Source organism: Amblyomma mixtum, chromosome 2, assembly GCF_055824585.1.
Source record: "Amblyomma mixtum isolate Tamu chromosome 2, ASM5582458v1, whole genome shotgun sequence".
Classification (NCBI taxonomy): domain Eukaryota; kingdom Metazoa; phylum Arthropoda; class Arachnida; order Ixodida; family Ixodidae; genus Amblyomma; species Amblyomma mixtum.
In genome coordinates this window covers 313,504,546-313,526,824 of record NC_143013.1, presented here as the reverse complement: position 1 = coordinate 313,526,824, position 22,279 = coordinate 313,504,546, and the positions used below count along the sequence as shown (strand labels likewise).

Below are 22,279 nucleotides of genomic sequence, written 5' to 3'. Positions count from 1 at the left end.
GCCAGTGCGCTTGCTCAGATCGCCCTGAGGTAGCCATGGCGCCAGGTGCCGGCCAGCTGCCACGTCGGGACCAATCAGCGCGTGCCCAGTTGCGGCGCGCGGTAAGCGACAGCGATAGCGGTTGTGGTGCGCGCTATTCTAAAGGTCTGTAAAGATAGCCTGGTTAAAACCAACAAGAGGAAGTGGGCTTTTGCGGACCACAGATAAGTGATGGTCTTTTAGAGTAACAGTGTTATTACGAAGGTTAGGTATGGACGTAGTTAGAGGCTTCAGAATCAGGTTGGAAGGCCCGATTAGGACATTAGCCATCGAATGCAGTGGCCGTGGCTGGCGTAGTTACTGATTCCTTTTCTCGTGCAGTCGACATGAAAAGATGAGATAAGTGACTGTGCACGTCGGAAAGTTATCGATGGTGCCGTTCTGTTAGAGCACTCAGTGCTTCTTGATTTCTGCCAGTATAGGCTCGAAGGCAGTTATAACGGAGCAGCGTGCTCTACTTACTTCTTGTCGCAACCGTATGCAGGAGACGTTCAGAATGTCAAGTCCTTAAATTGAGGGGTTTGGATCCACCGACGCGCCTTCCAGTCCGCAAATGCGTGTCGCTGAATGATCACCAGCGATCAGTTGCAACTTCTTCATGATTCAGTGTATCGTGATTTGAGCTATGCTGAGGAGTTACTCTGAATACCTCAAGGCAGCGTGCTGCTAGCCTCTGCAAACCACAATAGACGCATAACATGTGGACACGGGCTGGGCATCGTTTGAGCTATTCATTAGAGAAATTTAAAGGAAAGAAAAACAAAATACCTACCAAAAATTGTAAATAGTTAAATTTGCACTGAAGGTGCATAGAGGACAACTCAGTCCAGTTGTTGTTCTGAGTAAAAAATTCTTCTCTGGCTCTTCTTCTTTAGTAAAAAAATTCGTTGGCTCTTTCCGGCTATGTTGAAATTTTCTTGGCAGCAGAAGACGAATTTATCGTCAAAGAAATTGGGTTTAAAAATCCGGCCGCCAGCTGATTCAAACTAGTGACGTTCTTACCGAATGGGACGGGTTGCCACCGTTTTTAGGTGGGCGCTGGTGTAGCGTAGCCTCCGGGATCCGCGCAAAGAAATCGGTGTCGACGCACACATTTGACTTGGGTAATCGTCCGGTGACGGCGGCACCTGTATCTCGTTCTTTGGCCTTTACAAGCTTAAAGCAGCTCCGTTTCCGGTGACAGTGGTCTCTTTGCCATAAGAACGCGGCTGCCCTGCCGATACAGTCAACTTTTGTTGGCTGTAATTTGAAGTTGGCCTATATCTTTAAAATACCGCATTCTAACGCTAAGACGTTGCTTTCACTGAAAACGGAGGTTTCATAAGTTTGAAACGGCAAAACAAATTCATTAAATTCAGTGGTCGCTCTAATCGGCCGATTTCGCAATAAAATGGGGTGCGTCGTCAGTTTTTCGGGCCCGGATCGCATAGGCTAGACTACGACCCCACTCGATTCACAACGATAGTCACGGAGTCGTTTTTGGTGTAGACGTCATTAATTGCAATCGACTGGCGGAAAACTTTTTGTTAATTTCAATATTCTCAGCAATAATTATGCGTCTTTTCCTGCCGGACAAATATCATCATACCTGTAACGAGCCATAGTATCATTTTTTTACTAAGAACAAGGGTTTGCTGGAATTTTCTTTGGTGTTCATTTAATGGATGCGTAATGTTGCTGTATATTAATGCTATGTATCTCCCGGCGTGTATCTTAAGGAAGAAGAAGTAAAGTAGAGAAACTCTTATTAAATAATTGGGGCTTTGTGAGAGACCCTCTTTGCAGAGCCTTTGTCGGGGTACCGCTTTCGGCTTGGCACTGTAGCTGCAAAAGTTAAAATAAATAAATAAATAAATAAATAAATAAATAAATAAATAAATAAATAAATAAATAAATAAATAAATAAATAAATAAATAAATAAATAAATAAATAAATAAATAAATAAATAAATATTTGAATCAATATTAGTTGGCTTGCAAAGAAGAATCATTGAAGCTTGCGCCAAATTATTATGCAGTGCTCTTGGACGTATTCGTTGCGTAATTCAGTTTCAGGAGGAACGTGTTTAGGAGCGTTGCCAGGAAGGCGTTGCTAGAAAGAGGTGCTGCACTGACCCGCACCACGTAGCGTCTGAGGATCTCGGCGTATGACTGAAGCGTTCACTTTGATTGCGTGATTGCCTTTAGACGCCATTGTAGCGAGACAGGCGCCTGCAACGTTGGCCAGTAAAGCAACGATGTCCACGGGCAGCGGTGGAACCGTTGGTTCACATTTTTTTTTTATTATTCGTCACGTTGCTCAGCTCATTTCCCAACTTAATGGCTGTCATCATGGCACGAAAGAGTACACGGCAGTGTCTCTGTAACCTAGCACAGTTCACGGCAACGGCAGAAGATTGCTACCGAACCGAACACGCAGCTGTGAGAATCTCAAATAGAACTTCCCGGCGCTGCCTATATAGCTTCGCCGCCGCCACCGTGCACCCGATACAAAAGCCTGAAAGGATTGGGCAGGGAACCGGAAGGAAATGGTGAGTCGTCGAGAAGAGAGATAAGATAGAAGCGAATTAAGGGGAGAGAATGTCGAAAAATTGAACGGAATCCTTGTAGCAGGAGGAAAGAGATCGTGTGTCTTTTTCGTGGCGCACTGTACGGTTCATCAGCTACACCGGCCGGAAAATTGGTTTATTGATTCTTGCTCCGCGCGCGCCAGCCTCGCGAGTCCTCGGAGAGCGCGCGCGCGCTCGGCGCACGGAGCAGAACGATATCAAAATTTGCGCGACTAAATGTAGCACGAGAGCAAGCTTCTTCAGAGGGGGCGAGGAGGGGAGCAGTGCTGAAGTGGAAGAAATAAATAAATAAAAAAGAAGAAGCAACGCATCCAGCGCGAAAGGCTTCGACGAGACCATCAAGAGCTGTTCTTCCCAACATCGTGACGGAACGAAGTGCAACGGCGGGAATGAGCCCAGGCGGATACGTAGCAAAAGGAAAGGCGCAGCAGGAGCCATGGGTTAGTGCGACGCGTGCACGATCTCATTCACGAGGCAACGGCGGCGGCCGTGGGCGGGTCTTGATTTTTCAGTGCCGTTCAAATGGCTTCCAGTGCGTTCCTCGACTGTGCTCGGCAGCGCGCGCAGCGGCGAAATACTCCCCGATACACGAGGTGAGGAAACATGTGAAGAAAGAAGCAGCGATGCAGTTGGAGTCTGTTCGAGGAAGGGGGGCTTCGTGAAATGAGATGGCGCACTCGCGCTCTCTCGAAGCCCGCGAGGACGGAGAGGAGAAAGAGAGGGCGGCGAGGTACGCGCGCTTTCCGCTCTGCGGCGCGGCTGCACGCACGCTCAGAGAGCGAGTTACTGATGACGTACCGAATGGAATTGAACTTCAAGGGATTACTTACGACGCCCTCGTAGCCTTGCTGCGTGGATGTAGAAAATTAGTATGTGCGCGTGCGTGCGTTCGTGAGCCCCGTCTTTCCTTCTTTCCTTCTCTCCTTACGGCCGTGTGCGAACGAAAAGGTGGAGGATGCGAGGCGGTCTCTTTGAATCAGGGAAGAATATTTATTCTTGTAGTTCGATTATCGCTCAGGCTTCGGTGTTCGCTGTTTTTGTAGTCGCTTTTTTTTTTTTTGTCGCCGTTGCGTCAACCATGCGCACTGTGTGGCAATAAAATGGAGGCGTGCATTTGCACCGAAAAAAGAGAAGGAGGAGCGTGCATGGAGGGCAACTGACATTCAGAACAGCTGACACTCCTTGCAGCAGTATAAAGAAAAGAACATTGGTAAAGTTTGCCTTGCGCGAGGTTACTTTCTCAGTTTTCTTGGAAGTGTTCCTCCTTTCATTCGTTCTACAGTGGCCACAGTGTAGACAGAAGGAAAAAAAAAATAATTCTAAGAATGTCTTCAATCTTGTTCTTTAGTTGTCGTATGCGAGATAGTCATGATTCTGGCTTAGCGTCTTCCTCTTATTTCGTTACAAGTGACGTCGGCTTACGGGCGGATGATTCGACCTCAGTCGTTACAGGTCATGTTGGCTTGCAAAATGTTTTACGGAACTGCGCAGAAAATGACACGGACACAGAAAAGAACACGACGACAAGAGCGCTGTGTCGTTGCGCTGCTGCGTTAAAGACGAATTTCCAACATGCCCGCTCCTCCGTCTTAGCGGACTTGCAAAGCGATCATTGGACCTCAGAATGCTTGTCAGTGGCGGGTTGCTATTCGCTGCCCCGAAGCCACAACTATGCTAATTATTAATACTAATTTGGCTTTCATGCTTTTGAATGTCTTGTCTTGACATTGGCGCATTCCATGAGGCTTGTGCCGTATTGAGCAGATAACGTGTTTGTTTGAAGCGACATACGAAGCTGGTTTGAATGTTTGCATTCTTATCAACTGTGATATTTTCTTTGTATGGCGTTCTACTTAACTTAAACTCAAACTGTTTGGTTACAACTCCAGAACCGTGTGGATTTGAGCTACAGAGTCATTTTATCCGAAAGGAGCCACACGTCTTCGAAGACAGGTTATGCAGCTTTCTAAAATTGTTGCCGCGGACGAAAAGTTAATCGCAGTCGACGATTCGTATCCTTTACCTCGCCATGGAGGGAGTTAATAAATAAATAAATAAATAAATAAATAAATAAATAAATAAATAAATAAATAAATAAATAAATAAATAAATAAATAAATAATTGTTTGCCTGTTTATTTAAATTCGGCTATCACGGTGTCAATCAAATATTGGCACCGAAAGAGTTCGACGACGCCTTTCTTTACAACACGTCGATGTCTTGGCGCTACGCAACAGTCTTTACACCATGTCCTGTAACCTACGACCATACTGGGTCGGTCGAACGCAGTCGGATCTGCCCTCGATGATTACTTTGGTGTTTTTACTCTAAGCCAAGGCTTCGCACGCTTGATAGATTTTTTTTTTTTTTGGGGGGGGGGGGGTGAGGGGGGGTGTCAGCGTGTTGGTGGGCAACCTACAGGGAGAGAATGGGGAGGTGACTATAGTGGGTGGTGCTTCTTAAGGGCAGCTGGCTTTCCAACTGCTTTTTTGAATTCGATTTCACCGCCGCCTTTTCATTCTCCTACTGCGTGGGCTTCTAGTGCGTACAGGCTTAAGGTAGGGTAGGTGTGTGGGTGGTCGATGGCGCCTCTGGAGGGTGAGGATGGTCGGGGGTTGTGTCCGGTGGGGAGCTGGATCGAGAGTGGCGGCGGTTGGTCAAGCAGCCCTCTTTCAGGAAGGCGAAGTCGCTAGTGGAGGCTTTGCTTTCCGAGGCTACAGTCAGACTCCGACATTTGCGCATTGTGACACAAGTCATTGAGTTTTTTCAAGACTGCCTATGATGGTGCTCTCGTGTGACTGGCAAGTTTACCCGAAACCGGCTACGTGGTTTCGCAGTCTCTTTTAAATGTAAAGCACTTAGGTCAGCTTGAATGAAGTCCGCCGGTTTCTCTGAATTGTTCTTAATTGGTGAGTTCTACACGTTTAGCGCACTCTCTTCCACCGGAGCGCATGCCATCGCAGTCGAGCTCACGCTGGCATTAAATATATCCAAAAAATCTCTGCTCACCCGTCACGGCCCTCTCGCGGTTATTGCAAATTCACCTTGGTCTTTGTCCTTCGCTTTTATTTTGCGTTGCCTCTTCAATTTCTCATCGTTTGCTTGATTCCTTTTAGTTTCGCAGGCCCAGCTCGTTGTGTCGATATCTCCCGGTATGACTGGAACTTCTCGTCGCATTACAAAGCCCAGCCCCCCTATGACGTCAAAACCCGGTTCTAAAACGCTGTCCCGAGGTGTCGGAGCGTTGGTAGCGCAGTAAGGAATGGGGGCGCGGCGTGCTTACGCACAAAAACTAAAAAAAAAGAGCAATAAAATTAAAGGAGAAAGAGAACGGGATACAAAATTGCAGCTTGCCCTGATTTGAAGTGAGGCGCAGCAAGCTATCAAGGGACGCAAAGGGAAGGTCCAGACGACCCGAAACCCAATGAAAACATAAACGCGGCAACGGCAAAGAAAAAGAGAAGTGAAAGCGCCGGTATAGAGAGAGTTCAATTTAGGAAAGCCCCGATTGGCGAAGGGAGCTTGCTGATGATCGAGCTTGCCATTTGAAAAATGAACACTAATGGCTGTGTGGCCGTCGGGCACGGAAGAATTAAGAACCAAAGGTTTTTGAAAAGAAAAAGTGAGTTAGCAGAGGAGACATAATGGAGAGGTTTGATTAAAGAAATAGAAAAAAAAAAGAGGAACTCTTAAAGGGGAACTTCGCTTTGTGCCCGTGCGAAGCCGAACGGACATTAACGTCGCCTGCCCGCCCAACAAAGGGCTTCTCGCATTGCTTCTGCTATGCCGCGAACACTGGTGGGTGGGTGCTCTTGGCGAGTAGTTATTAGTTTGGAAAATGACCAAAACGAGGCGCTGCCGCTCGGCTGGAGTGGTTTTCACTGCTTCCCGGAAAGTTCGGCCGGCGATATGGCATCGGAAAAAAAATAAGGGAAGAAAAAAAAAAAAGAGATGAGTTCTCGGGCACATGGTTGTCGACTGTCAACTTTGCCGGGGAGTGAAGAAAAGAAAGTTAACGCCTGCAAGCTGTATCTGATGCCGTCCTAAATGGCATGTTGTTTCCAAACTACGTCGATTACGTTGATGGCGTCCCTTGTGCGTCTCTTCGAAGGTAACCCTGTCGCCGCTGCAAGCCTTTGGTCAGAAAAGATCATGTCCTTTTTCGTGCTCCGTTGCGAACAGCATCACGCCTGAAATGTCGCTGAACATTCGCACCTTCGGATTGCATAGCCAACGAAAGTGTTCTGAACGGTGAAGACGAAGTATCTGACATAATTTGTGTTAACACAACAGATGTAAGTTAGCGCGGGCGAGTGTATTAAACAGTTCAAAATTTTTTCGAAAGCGCCCTCACACAGTGCTACCACGTCTACGCGTCTACGTAGAAGACTGCAAGCGTGCTCTGAAAATTGAGGCGTCTCTGCGCTCTCTAGTGTTTCGAGAGAAAACACCCACGTCTTCCGCCCTTAACGAAAACACACGCTCATCTTTAACCACCCCTCGAGCGGCCCCAAGTTCGTGCTCTTCTTCGCTGGCTGGTACGGTCGTTTCAGAGGTATAACCCGGGAAAGAACCCGACTTGCGTAAACATGGCGCGGCGAGCGCCCGCATAAGCACGCCGAGTCCCTGCAGCGGCTCTCTCCTCCTTGTTGGCCCTCCTATTAAAGATCCTTTATGCGCGCGGAGCGTCCCGTCCTCTCGCCTGCCTTCCTTCCTTTCTTCCCGTCGTTGTTCCCCTTCGAGCACCGGATTCCTTCTCCCGCGCTCCCCGAACCAGGCTCGGCCTCTGAGAGCAGCCGGGAGGGCGCATCATCCGCTTCGCAACTCCTTCGCGCGCGCCGCCACTTATGAGACACTCTCCGGGCGAGCTCGCCTCTCTCGACACATTTGCAAGTCGTTTCTCTCGATAGCCCATTAGGTCGAGCGCGCGCTCCCGTTCTCCGTGGCCCGTTCTCCTCCTCTCCGGGTCCCCGGCCGTGTGTGCGCTCGCGCGCGGGCTGCCTTTTCAGTCGCCCGTCGCGGCCTTGGGGCGTCGCACTCCTTTAATAGGCCGAAGAGGTCGTCGGGCACCCCCGGCCTGATGCTGCTGCTGCTGCTGCTTCGCAGAGTCTGCGCGATGCTGCTGCGCTGCACTTTAGTTCTTGGATCTCGGAGTGGCAAGTCGTGCGTCTAAATGACTGCACTTTAGTCCTGGGAGGCTTTGTCACTTGCATCCGTTCTGTGGAATCCGGCGCCCGGGCAGCGAGCATACGGCTGAGAGGTGGTGGTGATAGAAAACATTTATGTACAGGTATAATGCAGGAGGTTATGCATGAGCTGACCCAGAGGGGGCCAGCCCTTACAAGAACTAGGTGGAGGTCCCTAGTTCGGGACCCCAGTGGCATCGGCCGCCGCCCAGGCTCGCGCGACCAAGGCCCGTTGGGCCTGCAGGTCAGAGCAGCCGAGCAGGGTCGCCTCCCAGTCCTCCCGGGTTGGGTTGGGGTGAGGGGGGATAGCAGGGTTGGAGGGGCAGGCCCACACCATGTGGTAGATGTCCGAAGACTTCTCCGCACAGTGCGGACAGCTGCCCGAGAAAGAAGGGTCGAAGTGTTTCAGAGCTGCCGGGCACAGCAAAGTATTAGTATACAGGCGGAGCAGAAGCCGCTCCTCCGCCTTTGAGAGACCTTTACACGGGCGGGGATAAAGACCATGGCCAGATTGATAGAGTGAAACGATGTCTTTGAAGGTGCAAGCTGGAATAAATTCGTGTTCCTGATCGTCAGGGTCGGAGGGGAATGTCCGGTGAGAGAGCGCGCGGGCGGCGGCGTCAGCTGCCTCATTTCCCTCAAGGCCCATGTGAGCGGGAGCGGGTCACCGCGGGTCACCGGTGTAGACGCTGTTTTGAAGAATGCGGTAGGCTAGATACGGTACCCAGCCCTGCTCGACGTTCCGACATGCCCCTCGCGAGTCGGAAATAATTGTTGTTGAATTGGAATCAGATGCAGCCAACGCAATGGTGACCTCCTCCGCGTGTGGTATGTCACGGGCTCGGAAAGTAAGGCCGTTCACTGTTTTGGATTGGTGGACGACTGCGGCCTTGCTACCACTCTGGTCACTTATGTGTCTAATGAGTGGACTACTTTACGTTACGTCTTCTCATAAAGGTTTGCGCGTTCATGTTTTGTTATCTAAGTTACAACTATAAATAAGATTGTCGTAATATTATGATAACATTAGCAAAGCCCTTTCCTATGTTACTTGAGAGGCAGTCTGCGTGTTTCTGGGGACATAGTGTTGATAACGCATAATTTCATTTCGTTTAGCTTGTCTTTTCTTGTTCTAAATAAGTGCAAAGAAGTTCGCTATGGAAAAGTAATGCAAAATATTTTATTAGAATTCACAATGAAAGCTGTCGTGCTAGCCGGCCCTTATGTACAGAGGGAGCGACGATTTCCTGCAGTCACTGTCGGTAACGGAGCTTTCAAACAACGTTGCGCTCCAACATATCCGCCTTGTGACGCTAACAAACATGTGCCAAAAAAATGTTGCGTACTGGCCAGAAAATAGCCACTGGGAACACAGGGATCATTTTCGCTGAAAGCTTCTCATCGCTTCGCAAGTCGCGCATTTCAAGAGTAAAAGAGAGAAATTATCGCTTCTGTGATTTGCAAAAGTAAGATTGTCACTCCTTAGCTAAATTGCATATTTAGAAACCCTATAAAAGGCCGAATAAAGAAAGAGGGCGGGAAAGAAACTTGGAAGATAGCATATAATAAAGAAAAGAAAGAAAAAAGTGCTACTGACCGAGCCGTCGGCGCTAACGGTCCCAAACTATGCAGCGCGACACCAGAAAAGCGCGCGCACCATGTCAGCGTGCCGGAACGCATTTTCGTCGATCGTGTTCGGCAACGCGCTTTCAAACAGCTCCCCTTGTCCGCGTTCTACGCCCAACAACCCTTTGGCTCCTCGCCTTTCGTTGGTTCCGCCTTCTCTCGGCCGGACGTGCGGTAATCAACTTCCGGCTGGAAAGAGAGAAGCAGCAAGAAGACGACTGAGAGAGGGGACGAGGAGGCCCTCTTTACAGCCCGGGCGCCAGCAGCAAAGCAGCTCCGACGAGCGAGCAAGCGCCTCGCAACAGCTTTAACGAGCTGTGCTACTGGCACAAACTACGCGTCCCGCGCCGCCTTCCCTCGTCGCTTGATGCGGCGTAAACAGTTTAGAGGAAGCGCGAGCCGTGCCTTCTCTCCCTCTGGCGGGCGAACTCGCGCGTCCTCGCGGCAGCAGCAGCAGCGCGCAGCGAGGCGCGTTTTAGCGCTGCGCTTGTCCCTCCAGCCTGGAAGTCCACTCCGTTGCAACACCACTCCGTCCGGCGGCGGAAGCGCGGCGCATTCGCCAGTCGTGCGTTAAATGGGGGCGCCCGCTTTTTTGCTAATCGGCTATCAATTTGCATTTATGCTGTCGACGCCCGAGCGTCTTCGTTAATGCTCTCGTCGACTGCCACTCGGCTTCTAAACACCGCCCTCCCCGCCACCGCTCCACGCGGATCCTAGTTTTTGCTTCTGGCCCTCTCATTTCTTTTTTCTCTAATCCGGTGCCAGACGGCGCCAGTTCGCGTATCCTGATGACCTTCTGCGCGGTGCGTGCGCTTTGAGAAGTCAGTGTACGTGTGTACAGTGTGGCCTAGGGGGTGCGAGTGAGAGGGCATCCGTTTAGTGTTCGGTGAGCGATTGTACGCTTAAACTTCGTTATTACCCAAATGGCCTGTAACGAAGTTACAGATGTATGGAAGAAAGCTCAGTTCCCTTTGAAACCGAGAGTGATCTGATTCCTCGCGGATGTAAGGGAGCAATTTCCGAAACTGTTTAACGCCGATATAAATATGTCTATCGCTACACAACTTCAGACGTTCGTGTTCCACCAACCATCCGTTCACCTCTGCTATCGAGTTTGCCCAATTAAGGATAACTTCTGTGTTTAAAATCTTGTGTTCCCTCTTATGCTGGCGGATAGTGTGTGGGTGAATGTTGCACCACGAAGGACGCAGGGAGCGAGCAGTTGGGCTGGGGCGATAAAAGACATGCGAGGGCGCCCGGACAAGCGCCGCGGTATTCATAGAAATGCTAGTTGCTTTTGAAGTTCATTTCTTTCACACCTTTATAACTTACATCGCCACGATTCCACAGCCCATGTACGTCTTAGCTTCTAGGTCTTGGATACGCCGCACCTATCTCCTACGGAGAAATGTGATGTGAAGGAGGCGTGCCGGAACGGGTTATGTTTCAAGCGTCCACTTCATACTCTCTTTATATGCACTTTGCCGGATTGCATATTATTGTCTTTAATGTAATTGTGGTCATCTATAAAGTCTGAAAATTTTTCTCGATTTTTCCCTCTCCTCGTAGATACTTTCTTTTTTTTTTTCCTTTTGGTGCACACAGGACAAAAAACAGGCGGTTTTCTCACCTTTCTTGGTGAATTTACGCCAGTCATTCGGGCAGAGCCATTGTGACTGCGCTCCAGTGACTTCACAGCTATCTAGATACACACGTGTCTTTGATGCAGCGCCTGCTTACAGCTCAACCAAATTACATGCATCAGGTTTGCCGATTCCTTGCCGCTTTCTGGACACGGAACCATTTCCAATACAGAACGTCTTTCTGCCTACAGTTTTTTCTGCCACTGTTTCACCGCATGTGTGAACTGCCCAGCTGCCGGCTTTTGCATAGATCCTGCCCATTAAAAGGCACGCCTCTGCATGTAAAGTGGTCAGGCGAGGACAATGCGAGTTCAGATGACATCAGAAATAATATTGGTTGCCTTATTATATGTCTCATCGGACAGGCACAGGTACTAGTGGGACACTTTCATTATCAGTAACCCTTAAATCATAAGACAATGTAAATAAATGTCTGAGAATTCTGTAAACATTTACTTTCTTTGTTTTGGTGTTTTGGATCACTGGTCATATTTAGGCACTCCATTTTACTCTTAGCTATTTTTGTGTGCAGCGTTCCTATACTGTACTCACCTTAACCGCGTGCTGCGAGTTATATTTTATCTCTTGTGTTTATCTTGTACATCACTGTTGCTTTCATTTATTTCTTTTGCCGTAATTATACAAGCTTCTCTTTTTTAGCACGTTTTTTCTTTCTTGCCTTGTTTTCATCAGTTGTATCTGCCCCTCTCATTTATAACGCCCGCTGTGCCGGTGGGGCGTCTTCAGTGAAAAAATAATAAGTAAGAACATCTCATTTCTGTCGTGCAGGTTGAATGCAAGAAGGCGCAGCCGAAAGAAGTCATGATGCCCAACAACGTGGCACGGGGAAGAGGTGCCGGTGAGTGCGGACACGCCTCCCTTTCAACCCTTCATTCACCCCGTTGATCCCCATTGAGAGTGATACCTTCTCCTCTTCAACCGTTCACCTTCTTTCTCTCTACATCAGTATTCAAATGCACGTCAAGTTCGTGCCGCGACGCTCTTACATTACACGAAAAGTTCTTACACTCCAGGATAGGATTTCTGTATTTTTCTCTCGATTCAAGAGCTTGTTCGCCGATGAACTCGAAATTGCTTTTGTTCTCTGAACTGCTAAGTATTGTGCCCAAGATGTCATGCTTTATTTGGTGAAAGCATTATCAGTAGGCATGTGTCGTCACCTTATCTTTTTCGCAGTGTCGTGATTACTAAATACTTTTAGAGGAGAAAATGTTGGCTCGTGAAAAATTTTTTGCCCGTGATAAGATAACCCTGAGAGCTGAGGTCCTAGTCGATGACTAAACTGCGACGTCCATGCACTTGTTTGGCACGGTTATGGTAGTTTACAAAAAATATTACGCTCTTCTGACGCACCAAAGTAGAAAAATTTTTCACTAACCTGTAAGTTTAGAGTCGTTCATCCAGCTTTTAAACAAACAAAGGAGAGCGCCGAGCTTTTTCATCGCGCTTGTAGCTGGAAACAAAATTGCTAAGCTGACAGCTTATCGCATTGTTGTTGCGAAAGGAACACTACTGGAGCCCGGCTCGGCTCGTCGCGTATGCTCGTGGCGATGCGGCTACCAAACCACCTTGAGTTGCCGTTGCCTAGCAACCGCTTCAGCTGCGCTCCAACGGATGGCGCCGCGCCGCTGCTGCCTGTCGCCTGCACACTCATACGGCACCACCCTCGCACAGGCGCTGGGTTTCACAGCTCATGGCGGCGTCGTGCCGGCCAGAAGCCGGCACGAGCTAAACCAAACGCTTACCCACAAGCTAACACCACAAGCGTTTAGGCGAAATCGGCACGTACGATCTTGTGCCGTTGCCTAGCAACCCGAGTTTACACGAGTTACTCGCGTAAGCTCGGGCAGTAATTCGGGTATGCTCGGGTAAGTTCGGACGAGTGTCGTGCCATCTGCTCGAGAGGTTGCTCGGGAAGAACACCATGGGTCGCAAAATCCCGACGTGTGGCTGTGATAGAAACAGCCACCTGCCAGTGCAGTGGCGCATCGCTTAACCGCTGCGCCACTGCGCCGGTAGTGGTATATGAGGACTGGCCGCCATCTATGAATCTTAAATAGGAATTACCAATTCAGCATAAATGGGCATTAAGCTACTAAAGATATCATGCCACACCACTAAGGCGGAGTTTAAGTGCCCCCTCCAATTGAAGAATGAACACCTGCTTTCGCAGGTCTACTCGGTTTAACTACGTTAAGCCCCTGTCATTTTTTTTCTCGCCGATGCCGAGCATACTACGCGGGAAGAGCTTCTGTTTAACATGATGTGAAGATCGTGACATCCTCATTTGCCGAAAGTCTTCTCGTAATACAGCAATGGCCGGTTTTTTAGGTTTATCGAGGTAGCCTTAATCCTGTGGTTGTTTTCCATGTCTTCTTCTCAGGATTAGAGAATACCTGCTCAAGTGTGAGGGCCACAGGCCTACCATCTCTAATTTAATGAATGAACTTAGGGAAGGTGGTAAGGACAGCGCGAAGAATTGAAAGGCGAGGAGCATGGGTGTCATTTTTTTATTTTTCTGACAACGTAATGCAAAAATTTGCGGCACATCTGCAAAACTCTCATAGCGTGGCTTGTCTTCCCCTGGAGTTACAATGTGTACTGTCAAGCGCCTTTTCTCTACACAATCTCAAGAACGAACAAAGGAAAACGAGTGGACGAGGAGGGAAGCAGTGTTTGCAAAACAAATAAAAGTGGAAACAACGGAAAGGATTGCAGAAGAGCTTCGATATGTAAACGAGTGCGAAAAAGCTAATACTGGAATGGAAAGCGAGGGAAAGTTATGTTAGGAAATAGCCACGACACCGGTAAGAGAGAAAGGGACAATAACAACGAACGAAACAAAAGCCGTGCCGAATGGGTACCGAACAAGCAAAACGAAGCCGGATTTGGCGGGAAGTATATACGGGAAGAGAAAGTGCGCCAAAGAACAATGCAGCGAAGGGAATGTGATAAAATAAACGTATTAAGTTGCCGGACGCGCGGAGAGAAAAAGAAGAGGGGGAGCAGAGAGGAGGCGAGAGGGAGAGGGGAACAAGTGCAAGCCGGCCGAGGAGACAAAACTGTTCGTTCGCGGCAGCGGACGACACGCGCACACACGCACGCACTCCTGAAGCTGAGGCAGTAAATAACGCGAAGAATCGCCGGGCGACCGGATTAAAAGTATCGTCAGAGAGAGCCGCCGCGAAGAAGGAAAAGGGAAGAGCGTAGGGAAAGGGGGATGGGTGTCGAGAAACGCCTTCGGCACAAGACCACGACGACGCAGACGCCCTGGGAGGCAAAAAGTTTCCTGCGCCCGCTCCTCGCTTTTCCTTACTTCCCCCCTCGATCCCCTGGCGCGCTTTCGCTTTACTTTTTTCACGCCCGTATTATCTTTGTCGCTGGCTTTGCTCGAGATGCGGGACGCACCAGTAAAGAAACGCCGCGTAGCGCCGGCTCCGCTGCACCACCGGGAAAACGACGGCAGCGCGATGATCTGAAAGAAAGAAAAATGGGGGAGAGGGAGAGAGAGGGGAGGAGACGACGAAGAAGTAAAAAGGAGACGGGAGAGGCACGCGGAGGAAGGTGCCTGCGATGCGTGGGCGGAGAGTGAAAAAAGAAACGGGGAAAAATGGGGATAAAGAGGATGGAGAGGAGAGGCCATCGAGCCGAAGGTTGCAGAAGCCAGAGAAGAAGAGCCGCTAAGGAAAAGGACGCAGGGGAAGAAAAGCGCGCACGGCGCCCAGAAAGCAGGCCACGATACTGAACATGACAGCGGAGACATTAATAATGATCCCTCTCAAAAGGCTGGCGGCGGCGGAGGGACTTAAACGCGGGCTGCACGCGGGAGTGAAGCCCTCCCCTTTCCCCCAACGCTTCTGCGCGGCCCACGTCTGCGGAGGAGAAAAGGAAAAAATGGGGGACAGAGAAAAAAATGGGGAATCGGGGAGGGAAACGAAGGAAAGAACGGTGGTGGGACAAGAAGAATAGGGGAGCAAGGCGGGCACACTGCCTGGCAGCGCCGCAGAGCCGGCAGGGGAAGCCCACCTCCTGCCAGGAAGGCGCTCGCTACAAAAGCAAGTGTGTAACCCTAATGGATCCATTTTTCCCCTGGCCTTCGCTCCTGCCGCTCCTTCCCCTCCAAACCGCCCTCTTGCCTTCTTCCTCCTCCTCGTTCGCTCGCTCGCCATGGCGCTCTTTTGTGTCCCTCGTATCGCTTCCCCCCGCGTCTCCACTCCGCTCCGGGATCCTTGGCTTGCGCGCCGCCGCGTTCGAACGTTCCCGAGCTCACAGCAACGTTTCCTATACGCTTCGCGATGACGGAGCGAAGGCTCGGCCATCAATAAGCCGCTCCTTGCAAGCGGCCAAGACGCGCGTGCCGCCGCCATCGACGCTCCATATTGGAAACATTTTGTCCCGCCTTTCCAGTGCGAAAGACCGTCGCGCTTCTGCGTTAGTCTGTCCGTCTGTCCGTCCCCTACGCGTGAAGAAGCCCCGTGTTTTTTGGGAGGGCGTCGCTCGAAGCAGCAGCAGCGGGCGTCCCTCATTGTCGCCCAGGCGGCGCCGAAGTCCGTTGTCGTCAGAGGGGCGCCGCCGAGGCGTCGTTTGTTCCTCGGCTCTTTATCGGCTCTTGATGAAGCCCGTGCGAGAAGCTGGGGTGCTAACGCGGCCCCTGATAGAGTCGCTGCCGCCCGCTGTGGCCCCGCCATCGTCGCGGCCACCTCCTCGTTAGGAACCGAGTGATGCATCTTTGGATGCCCTGTTTCTCTCCCCTTTTCATTCTTTCTCTCCTTCACTGAGCACGCCTTGAAGTGTCGCTGTGTTCAGTGTCCGCTGGTCGGCAGCAAATGGGGTGATCAGGCAGTTAGCGCGATCGCAACGCATTGATGTCCCTCCTTCTTTTAAATGGGGGCTCTTGTTTGGGCTTAACACGGTCCGCTAGAGAGGGACGGTTCGCTCTGGAAATCTCCGGTGAATGCGCGGTCCTTTTGTGGGGCCTTATTAGACGTTGGCTCAGAGCAGCAAAGCTGGGTTTGCATGTGGCCGCCATGTAAGCTTTCAGAACTAAGTTTAGGAACGCTCCAAAGCGATAAGCTCGCCTACATGGCGCTTCTTCCAACAAGGTGGCCCAGAAACAGCTGTTTATACCGAAGCATGAGAAAAATGAAGGGGAGGAACGCGGCGAAATGCGTTAAGTGCAGCAAGCTAAATGCCTCACTCCAGCTGTACTGTGCATCGTGTCGTGCGCTTGTGCTTGTGTTCTATTTTAATAAGATCACCACGCGTGTACAACCCCTACATATGTTAGTATGTCAATACGTAAATAGATTTCTTGTACAGTGTACCTCTTCTCCCTATCCTTTCTAGCTGTTCCCTCACCTATTTCACTTCTACACCCTGCCTGCTATCTTTTTATTTCCTCTGCCCCAGGTCAGGTGCTTCCCGCAGCGATGGCAGATGCCGGGGATAGCAAAAAATCTTTTCCTTTCTTTGATTTTATGTTGAAATAAAAAACCACTACTACTTCTCCATTAAAAAATCCGCCAATGTCAGGAAACGATAAGTGTCTTCGTATGCAACAATACTTCTTCACGCCACTCACCACCGCGGCGTGGCTTTTTGCTTGCTTCGTGTGCGGCGTTCCACAAACCATTTTCGAGTTGTAACTTGTGCGCCTTTGTAGCTTCACCGAAATTTGGTGCAGGAACGAGTTTTTGACCTCTTCCCCCATTGACACCCAGCGGGTGCCGCTCGCTGTTGTTTCATATGTTTACTTGAAATTTACGCTTGCGCATAAATCCAGTCATGGTTCTAAGAAGCTGAAGAGCACTGCACTCAGCTGAAGTATAAATCCAGTCATGGTTTTAAGAAACTGAAGAGCACTGCACTCAGCTGAAGTTCCGCTTTCAGTGATCAAAGCAGCATGAAGGCGGAAACGCAGAATTTCTGTAGATTACTTTCTTTTTATGGGAGGCATAGCGATGAGCACGGAGGGGGGGGGGGGGGGGGGGGGGGGATAAATGCATGTAATACATGAAACTGTATGCGTTCAATTGTTTACGTACGCTTTAGTTATTGATCGCCGACGTTTCGTGCCGCATCTAACTGTACTTTGTTTAACATTACCAGGAATTCGGGACAGTGCTTACCCAGTGCCGCTAAGCCTAGCGACCTATCACGTTCGGTGCTTAAGCCACTCGGTCATTCTATTTCTTGCTAATGTCATGGATTATTTCTGCATGCTCTTTTTTAATGTTCAAAGTCATATGCACCACATAGCAGCGGCCAAGGGAACGAGGAGCGCTCCTCCCGAGTTCCTGATTATGTTGGAACCTTGAAATCTTCACTAAAAAGTCATCGTGGTCTCATTGCGCTATAGGGTCCTGGGTATTTCACAAATGGGAATATGGTATGCCGGCGTACGAGTGTAGGGCTCTGGAACGCCCACACGTAGGCACAATATTCTTCGCAAATTTCACACCCTTGCTTGTCGGCGCACTTTGATCTCCGAACAATGCTCCATTTAATTCTGGCGACACTTGTACTTTCTGGGTTAAATAAAACGCGAGCGAGACAGTTCAAACCATAACAATAAAGGCGCGAAAAAAGTTGAATACAAGCACGCTTCGTTACCACTGACAAAAGCAGTCGTCCCGTATTTGAAGCGAAAACCAAATACAATAATACTTAACCTGCATCAACCAAAATGCGCTCGTACAGATAGCTCGTCACGCTTAGATTGTCCAATGCGCGTTTCATTTGGACCCGATAGCACATTCAGAGCGTGTACTCACACTGCCTTTTATCTCTGTGTCTGTTCCAGAACTGGTCTGGCCGTTGGGTGCTCTTACCGATGGTAAGTCCAACTACGCCTGCTCTGATGCATCACGAATGTTCCACGCAACTGCCTTGTGCTTGCGAAGACTCGCCTTTTTCCTTTACTATTTTTATTAAAGTAACTTTTTACTGCTTGTAGTACTAGCTTCAGCCAGAAGATTTAGGGCAAGTGAAATTCTTTCACCGGAATTTTTATCATTAAAATTTTTATCACAAGCGGACTTGAGATGCTCTAGAAGGTTTATTACAGCATGTCCTGGATTGGTGGATGGGTTAAGGTTTCGCTGCGTCATAATTCACTTAATAGAGCTCACCAAGATTTTTCCTGCTCGCGCTTATTAAGGGGCGTCACTCACGTAAAGCTGCTGTAAAAAGAAAAGTTTCCTACTTTCCTTATCGTTTCATCGTAATCTTGCGCAGGGATTGTCGTCGCAACCGCGTCGAGAAACCGCGGTGCCGAGAACAGTTCTGTCAAACTCCAATTCCGCGCCAGTTCGCCGCTCTTAAATTGCACGGAGCAATCTGGGCGCGATAATTTCCGTCCGCCAAATCGCCGCCCAGTCCTCCAGTGCACAATCTTTCAAAACTGCGCTGGTCTGCCTCGGTGTCGCAAACGTTGGGCCGCGCAAGCGTGCGCATCTCACATCCGAAACCGAGCCCGCTTAAAATTGAAAGGGGCTCGAGCGCTTCCCGCAGAAGTCCCGCACGAACGCATACTTGGCACTGGCCGTTCGCCGAGTGACGCAATCACCCCGTGCGCTTCCCGTTATTAGTCGTCCGTGACGGCGAACGCGCGAGCTGGGGCGGCCAATTCCGAGCGTAGGCGTTCCCCCCGCACAGCACCGTTCTGCCTCGGAATTGGGGCTCGGTTGTCTGTCGCGGGATAGTCACAGAGCGGCCAGCGTTAGGAAGCGGTTCTCTTGAAAGCGTTTGACATGAGCAGCTAATTTATATCTGAACTGCAGTTTGAGCAACTTTTTCCAGTGGCATAGGATATTACTAAGTTTCTGTGCATTGTTTCCGCTTGAAACATTCATTTTTGCGAAAAACTTTTGTCAGACGCGCAGATAAGGAAGATATCGGGAGGGTTAGGTCACGAAGTAATCGCCGTGCCGCTGACAAAAGAGTGAGTGAGTGAGTGAGTGAGTGAGTGAGTGAGTGAGTGAGTGAGGGAGGGAGTGAGTGAGTGAGTGAGTGAGTGAGTGAGTGAGTGAGTGAGTGAGTGAGTGAGTGAGTGAGTGAGTGAGTGAGTGAGGGAGGGAGGGAGGCAGGGAGGGAGGGAGGGAGGGAGGGAGGGAGGGAGGGAGGGAGCGAGCGAGCGAGCTACCTCCTGAGTGAGTCAGTTAAGTGAGTGAGTCAGTTAATAAGTGAGTGAGTCAGTTAATAAGTGAGTGAGTGAGAGAGCGAGCGAGCAAGCGGTTGAGTGAGCGAGCTACCTGATGAGTGAGTCAGTTAATGAGTGAGTGATTGAGCGAGCGAGCAAGCGGGTGAGTCAGCGAGCTACCTGGTGAGTTAGTCAGTTAATAAGTGAGTGAGTGAACGAGCTACCTGGTGAGTGAGTCAGTTAATGAGTGAGCGAGCAAGCGGGTGAGTGAGCGAGCTATCTGGTGAGTGTCAGTTAGTGAGCGAGTGAGCGAGCTACTTGGTGAGTGTCAGTAAGTGAGTGAGTGAGTGAACAAGCAGGTGAATGGGCAAGCTACCTGGTGAGTTAGTTAATGAGTGAGTGAGTGAGCGAGCTACCTGGGGATTTAGACTGTTAAGAAGCGAGTGAGTGAACGAGCTACCTGGTGAGTGTAAGTTAGTTAGTTAGTGAGTGAGTGAACGAGCTACCTGGTGAGTGTCAGTTAGTTAGTGAGTGAGTGAGTGAGTGAGTGAGTAAATGAGTGAGTGAGTGGCCAGGCAGGTGAATGGGCGAGTTACCTAATGAGTTTGTCAGTTAATAAGTGAGTGAGCGAGCGAGTGAGCTAGCTGGTGACTGAGCGAGCTATTTGGTGATTGAGTTAATAAGTGCGTCAGTGAATGGGTGGGTTAGTGAGTGAGCCAGCTAGCCGGTGAGTGAGTTAATAAGTGAGTTAGTGAGTGAATGAGTAAGCGAGCGAGCGAGCCAGCGGGTGAGTGAGCGAACTACCTGATGACTGAGTGAGTTAATGCGTGAGTGAGTGTCTGAGTGAGTGGGTTAGTGAGTTAGTTAGCGAGCGAGAGAGTTATTGGGTGAGTGAGTGTGCTAGCTGGTGATCAAGTGAGCGAGTAAGTTAATCAGTTAGTGTGTTAGTGAGTGAGTGAGCTAGCGGGTGAGTGAGTGAGCTAATGAGTGAATGAGTTAATTAGCAGTGAGTCACTGGGTTAGAGAGTTAGTGAGGGAACGAGTGAGCGAGCTATCTGGTGGACGTCAGTGAACGAGTTAACGTGTCAATGTGTGAGCTAGCGGGTGAATTAAAATTAGTGAGTGAGTGAAGTAAGTGAGGTAGTTGATGAGTTAGTAAGCGAGTGAAAGAGTGAAGTGAGCGAGTGAGCTAGCTGGTGAGTGAGTTAATGCGTGATTGAGTTAGTGGATTAGTGAGTGAGTTTATGAGTGAGTACGTTAATTAGTGAGTGACTTGGTTAGTGAGTTAGTGAAGGAGCTATCGAGCTAGCTGGTTGGCGTAAGTGATCGAGTTAGCGTGTGAGTGAGTGAGCTAGAGGGTGAGTTACAGTTAGTGAGGGAGTGAAGCAAGTGAGAGAGTTGATGAGTTAGTGATCGGGTGAATGAGTGAGGTGAGTGAGCGAGCTAGCGGATGAATGAGTTAATGAGTGATTCAGTGAGATTCAATTAATAATTGGAAGAAGCACTGGCCCGAATCCATCTGCGAAATCACTTTATACTGCACAGATCACCACACCACGTCGTCATTAACTGGCTGGGATTCAAATTTCGCACCGCTCAGTCATTTCGTCCTGCACAGGCCAGCTCTGTCTCTCCGCGAACGGTGCCGCCTCGAGTGGCCGTTGTAGATCACATTGGCGCTGGCAGTGCTAGTGACTACACAGAAGCGCTAGGCTCCTCTTCTTTTCTTCCTCTGTGGGCGGTTCTACGTGGTGACCCAACCTCCTCTCCCGCTTCGTGTAAAAGCCTCTGTAGTCTCAGTTTCGTATTTTAAAGATCATGATTACCCTGCGAAGTCGCCTGTTTCCGCGCCCCCTCTCAAATTCCACATCTTCTCAAATAACGCTGAAGTAAACAATTTGCTCGACCGCTGCTGCGCCTCCTTCCCTACTCCTTCCCCCATACCTGTCTTTTCTTTTTTTTTCATTATCGTTGTTTTCCTCACGCTGAGCCCCCTTGTCTACGCCATTGCCCCCTCCTTTCCCTCGGAAGAGCACTTTTTTTTTAGATTCCTAGTGTCTAAGTCGTTCTCTCTTTCTTCCTTCTGAGGCGTTTCCTTCTTCATGGCCCTTGAACGAAAAGGTGGGAATCAGCTTTAATCAAGACAAATGGCTCCCCGATTGCTTTTCTCTTTTGTTTTCCGCCTCTCAAATCTGTGCCGCCGAGTCGGCGTTTCGTGTCTCCCCGCGTAACGAAGAGAAAGGAGGTGCCAAGACGGTCGTCCTACTTGAGAGGGATTTTTTCTTTCTGTCTTCGATCCTCTTTGTTTTATTTGCGGGGACAAGAAGAGGGCCAAGCGCAGGTGCAGAAAAGGCAAAACTTTGCTCTCACTAAACTAATTTACGGAAAACATTTCTCAGCGACAAAGACGCATTTTCTGGTAGATTAGGTTTCGTGTGACGGGGCCGTTGCTGAGTCGTTCGGGGAACGCAGGAAGCCTCCGTGTACTCTACTCAGCTGCGTCGCCCTGGGGATGTAAAATAGCGCACTTAAGAAAATGCGAAATAAAAAATCACAGGCTGGTTGCGAGTTTGTAACGCGAATGATCCGGCATAAGCTGGCTTGCTAGTATCCCGAAAAAAATTTGATGTAGTAGAGTTGATATATTTGAATAAATCACCTAACCACTGCGCCACCGCAGCAGGGAGCTAGTGGTTAAAGCATCTGTTTCGTATGTGGAAGGTTTTGGGAGGTCCTGGGCCCGTAGGTTGGAGGTGCATTTTTACCGCTTGGCGCCTAGCGCTGGGCTTGCGGTCGCCGACGGCGCAAAACTGAGGACACAGGTAATAACGCTGTAAAAAAAAAAAAAAAAAACGGCATTGCTGGTATTTGAAAGAACAAATAAAAGAGAACGCTCGAAGAGGTGAGGATAAAATAAACTGCTAATAGAAAACTTCAGTGAAAATTGCTGTGATGACATGTGCACATAAGTTAACACTAATGCGACTTGTATCCATGTGCTCCAACAAGTTTGGGTCTGGGTGTAGTCTTTAGAATTTGAGCTCAGTGATTTCT

General features: G+C 49.5%; 1 protein-coding gene across 7 annotated transcripts in view; it reads left to right on the top strand.

Moving 5' to 3' along the window:
* Rbp6 (RNA-binding protein 6) overlaps positions 1–22,279 on the top strand; it is a 526,892-nt gene that overhangs the window by 428,992 nt on the left and 75,621 nt on the right. For all 7 annotated transcript variants that reach the window (XM_089575092.1, XM_089575089.1, XM_089575090.1 and 4 more), the window contains 2 exons: positions 11,854–11,923; positions 17,888–17,920. In XM_089575092.1, the coding sequence (XP_089431218.1) occupies positions 11,854–11,923; positions 17,888–17,920 (103 nt within the window). The remainder of the gene's footprint in view (positions 1–11,853; positions 11,924–17,887; positions 17,921–22,279) is intronic.